The sequence below is a fragment of the Vicia villosa genome, linkage group LG1 (assembly GCF_029867415.1).
Source record: "Vicia villosa cultivar HV-30 ecotype Madison, WI linkage group LG1, Vvil1.0, whole genome shotgun sequence".
NCBI lineage: Eukaryota > Viridiplantae > Streptophyta > Magnoliopsida > Fabales > Fabaceae > Vicia > Vicia villosa.
In genome coordinates this window covers 194,418,815-194,422,633 of record NC_081180.1, presented here as the reverse complement: position 1 = coordinate 194,422,633, position 3,819 = coordinate 194,418,815, and the positions used below count along the sequence as shown (strand labels likewise).

The following is a 3,819-nucleotide window of genomic DNA, read 5'->3' as shown; positions in this document are numbered from 1 at the left end:
CAAATCACAATCAAATTTGTGAAGAAATCAGTAACAAACAGCATACCTTGCGTATACTAATAAATCTCTATATACAGTTCCGTGATGTGAACATAATCAACTTGTGCAAAACGCTCTGAGTTTGTTCCATACACGACAAACACTATCAATGTAGACGATACATTAAACAATTGAAGAATTAACCGAGTTTAAAATCCACGAGTGCACAAGATTATTGCAACGCATGAAAGCGTTATAGGTCAGATAAATTTGGAAGATAAAATTCAAGGACTATATTCAAAAGTAGCACAATCATATCCTATGTACTTATTTATTGAGTATGGATTTGTATAACAATAAGACTCATTTTCTTCCCATTACAAAATTGTATGGTGTGGTTTACTATGCAAACTATATTACAGCAACAATAATGGCTTATAATAATATAGAGATATCAACTTATGAGAGACCTAACTTATCTTTGAAGAGAATAATGAATTTTCAGACCCTTCAAAAATAGAAACCTCAATATCCTTAGGACTAATTTGTGTATCATTATTTGATGTATTATCCAAACTCTGATTATTCAGTTGGCAAGTATTTGTCTTCTGCTGTTGGTCAAACATCATCTTCAGCTGCTTTCCTTGTTCCTCGATTCGCAACTGTAATTTTCGCTGAATCTAGAAACATAAAGTAAAGTAAGAGAAAAATTGAAGTTCCAGAACAGAATGAAGAAAATACAGAAATGAAGGATATACCTCAAGTTGTTCGTGAAGACGCCTCTGAACATCGAGTTGAAGCTGAAGCGCCTCTCTTATTTGCAAGCCACTGCAAAATTATAACATATGGATAGTTGATTATATTGTAAAAATCATTAAACATAAGAATGGATTAGGAAAAAGAAGTAAGTAGTATTACGATTTGACATCGAGATGCACATTCTCTACATGAGTTCTTTTCTCACATTTCCCTGCAACATGATAACAGTTTGTTTCAAATTTAGATCAACAATTTATAAGATGTATGGAATTTTACATCAAAGCGTCTTATAAAATCTTTGTCACTAATAAAACGGTTAATAAGGTCTATAATTGTTTTGTTATAGTTGAACAGTGGCTAATTTACACAGAACCTCAAAAACTTAAGACAGAAGAAACAAGATTGTAACTATGGTAAGAAACTTACCTTGAGCAGGTTCTGGCATGTATTTCGCAATTCTATATTTCTGCAGGTGACTTTTAACATGGAAGATTGTCAATCCATCTGATTCCATCAGCCTTAATATAGCTTTTGGGGTCGCCTCTACAATGAAGCCGCCAAGAACATAATCAGATACTAAATAGAGATTAAGCGATGAAGACGAAAACATGAATAATGAGAAGTAAGCGGATCGAGTTACTTACTTTCAGCACCTCCAAGACGATTCACACACTCAACAAACTTCTCATGAAGATCTTGAGTCCATCTTATTCTTGTTTTACTCGAGACCGATGATCCACAAGGGTTTCCTGAAGTTGTTGAGACATTTCCTGTAGACATTGTTTGAGAAACTTTCTCTTGCTGATAAGAGAAATTCAACTGAGAAACCGGGAAATCATATGAACCACATGAAACCTACAGCACGTGAAAAATTCAATCAATCAATGAAAATGGCAAGAAAAACAAATCTAGAGTTACCAAAAAAAAAGTACTTACTTTATGCTCCTGATTTCCATTAGAATGAATTAATGGACTCATACTAATTGACGCCGCGTTATCAATGAAGAGTTTATGTTGAAAATTTCCATTGGATTTCTGAGGAGATCTACAACATTGATCATCAGTATTCAATTGAGATCTAACCAATGGTTGCAAAGTGTTAAAATTTGACAAATCAAAGTTATTGCTAGTTTGGTTTGTTGAAGAATCTATGAAAATATTTTCCCTTGGACATTGATACAAAGGAAACTCCAAATCATGTGTTGGAAATCCCATGCAAATTTCTGTTGCATAAAAAGCTGAATTTGGCGACTCAAAACGGCTTATAATTGTGCTAGATGATGATTGTTCCATTGAAAATGGTTGACTAAAATTTCCAATATTTGAAGCATTTCTCATATCAAAATATTGACTTGAACAATCACCATTTTGTATATGGTTTTGTTGGATCCTTCCTAAATAATCAATCTTATTCTCATTCATCAAAAAATTCACTCAAAATTTCACCCTTCAAAGTTTTTTGTTGTATCATAAGAAACTAACTCTATGATAGGTCCATCCTTATTAAGAAACACAAGAAAACAAGAGCCAGAAATTGGAAAGGTAAGAATTATTCTAAGCCTATAATGGTATGAAATTCTCTTCTTATATTCTTTGAGGCTTCTAGAATAAGATTTGAATCTGATTTGTCTAAATGCTACCATGCAATAAGCTCATAGTTATTCCTCAAAAGGGATAGGTATTGAATAGTAATCAAATTGACATGGTCGATGTATAGAACAATGAAAACAACAAAACCTTGCTAATAAAACAAAATTGTTTTTGTCTACTGTTGTTTCTTATGATTTTAAATAGAGCTTGAAAGAATACGAGGAAAGAAGAAATATAAAGCAACCTAGCTTGAATGAGTCACAAGTATAGTCTTGCAAAAAAAAATTACTTTAGCCAATATTTGAGTCACAAGTATTTTTTTTTGATAGAAAAACAAGCTTCATTAATATTCAATCAAGCAAGCATTACAAATGTTAGGACACAATTGAAATGGAACATACTCCATACATAGCCTAAAAGCACTTCTAACATAAAACACTACATAGTCATAAGAGACATTATACATATAATTTTCAAAAGCTAAGGCACAACCAAACCAAATCCAACGACATATCAACGAGCAATCCACTCTCTTGCAAACACCATCAATGGCAATGTAGAAGCGAGAATCCATAGTCTTTTTCCAAATCCAATTAAGGATGATTTCTTTGACTTGTGTTTGCACATTTCGACTTCCTTTGGTCTCAAAATTGCCCCAATTTTTTGAGTGTTCACAAATTAATAGATGACTAGAGATAGTTATGGAATAGATGTTGAACTCATAAGCTTCCTCAATCACTATGAAATGCCAATAGACACACATAAACATGCTATAAGACACAAAACTCTTTTGAGGCATTTTGTCAAACACCAAGAGTGCATCATTTACCACTAAAACACAAAAACACAAAACATAAATTAATAAACCGAAGTTAAACATCCCTGTTAGAATTTGCATATTGTATAACCATGGTGGCTTCGGTGGTGGACGACAAATTTCGGACAACGGAGTTGTATGAGCAGCTCCTTGAAGGGGAGGAGCATCCATTGTTGTTGTGTTTGAGGTGTGTGGAAAAATCACAACTAACTTGTCGTTTATTCTTGGCGGTGGTGGTTCCGGTGGCGGCCTTAAAAGAAGAGAAGAAAACTTGACGGTTGGTAGTGGTTGAGAGAGGGAGATTCCGGTGAAAAGTTTGGCTATGATGAGGGAATGAGAAGGAAGATGGATGGAGAAGAAAGTTCTCTCAAAAGAGAGGGAGGGTGCCACCATAGAGGTGGAAGGAGAGGACCACCATGGAGGTGGAGAAGAGCCACCAAACCCTAAAGGGTTGGGGAAAAATTTTCTAGAGAGAAGGAGGAGCATCTCTCTCTAGAAATTTTGAGAAGAAGTCACTAACGAGTCACAAGTATTTAAAGTAATAGGATTTGTAGGGAATTCCCAAATTAGCACACGTTCCAAGACTTTGAAACTATCTTGATATTTGAATTCCAACAATCTCTAATTTAAGTGTCACTCACTCATATCACTAAATATAATCCAAATTTGAATCT

At 34.2% G+C, this 3,819-nt stretch overlaps 1 protein-coding gene across 1 annotated transcript; it reads right to left on the bottom strand.

The window, feature by feature from the left end:
- Nucleotides 1-283: 283 nt before the first annotated feature.
- On the bottom strand, nt 284-2,160 carry LOC131644768 (myb family transcription factor PHL5-like). Its single transcript, XM_058915359.1, has 6 exons — nt 1,675-2,160; nt 1,383-1,593; nt 1,165-1,281; nt 898-949; nt 738-807; nt 284-659 (listed from the first exon to the last, which is right to left on the bottom strand). The coding sequence occupies exons 1-6, from the start codon at nt 2,158-2,160 to the stop codon at nt 450-452; spliced, it is 1,146 nt and encodes a 381-aa protein (XP_058771342.1). The 3' UTR covers nt 284-449.
- Nucleotides 2,161-3,819: the final 1,659 nt, after the last annotated feature.

Bases quoted from the DNA above. Each gene is read 5' to 3' on its own strand.
- LOC131644768 (XM_058915359.1), bottom strand. From the start codon at position 2,160: ATGAATGAGAATAAGATTGATTATTTAGGAAGGATCCAACAAAACCAT. The intron at 1,594-1,674 runs GTAAGTACTTTT...CACGTGCTGTAG, and splicing joins ATGGAAATCAGGAGCATAAA to GTTTCATGTGGTTCATATGA. The intron at 660-737 runs GTATATCCTTCA...TTATGTTTCTAG, and splicing joins GTCTTCACGAACAACTTGAG to ATTCAGCGAAAATTACAGTT.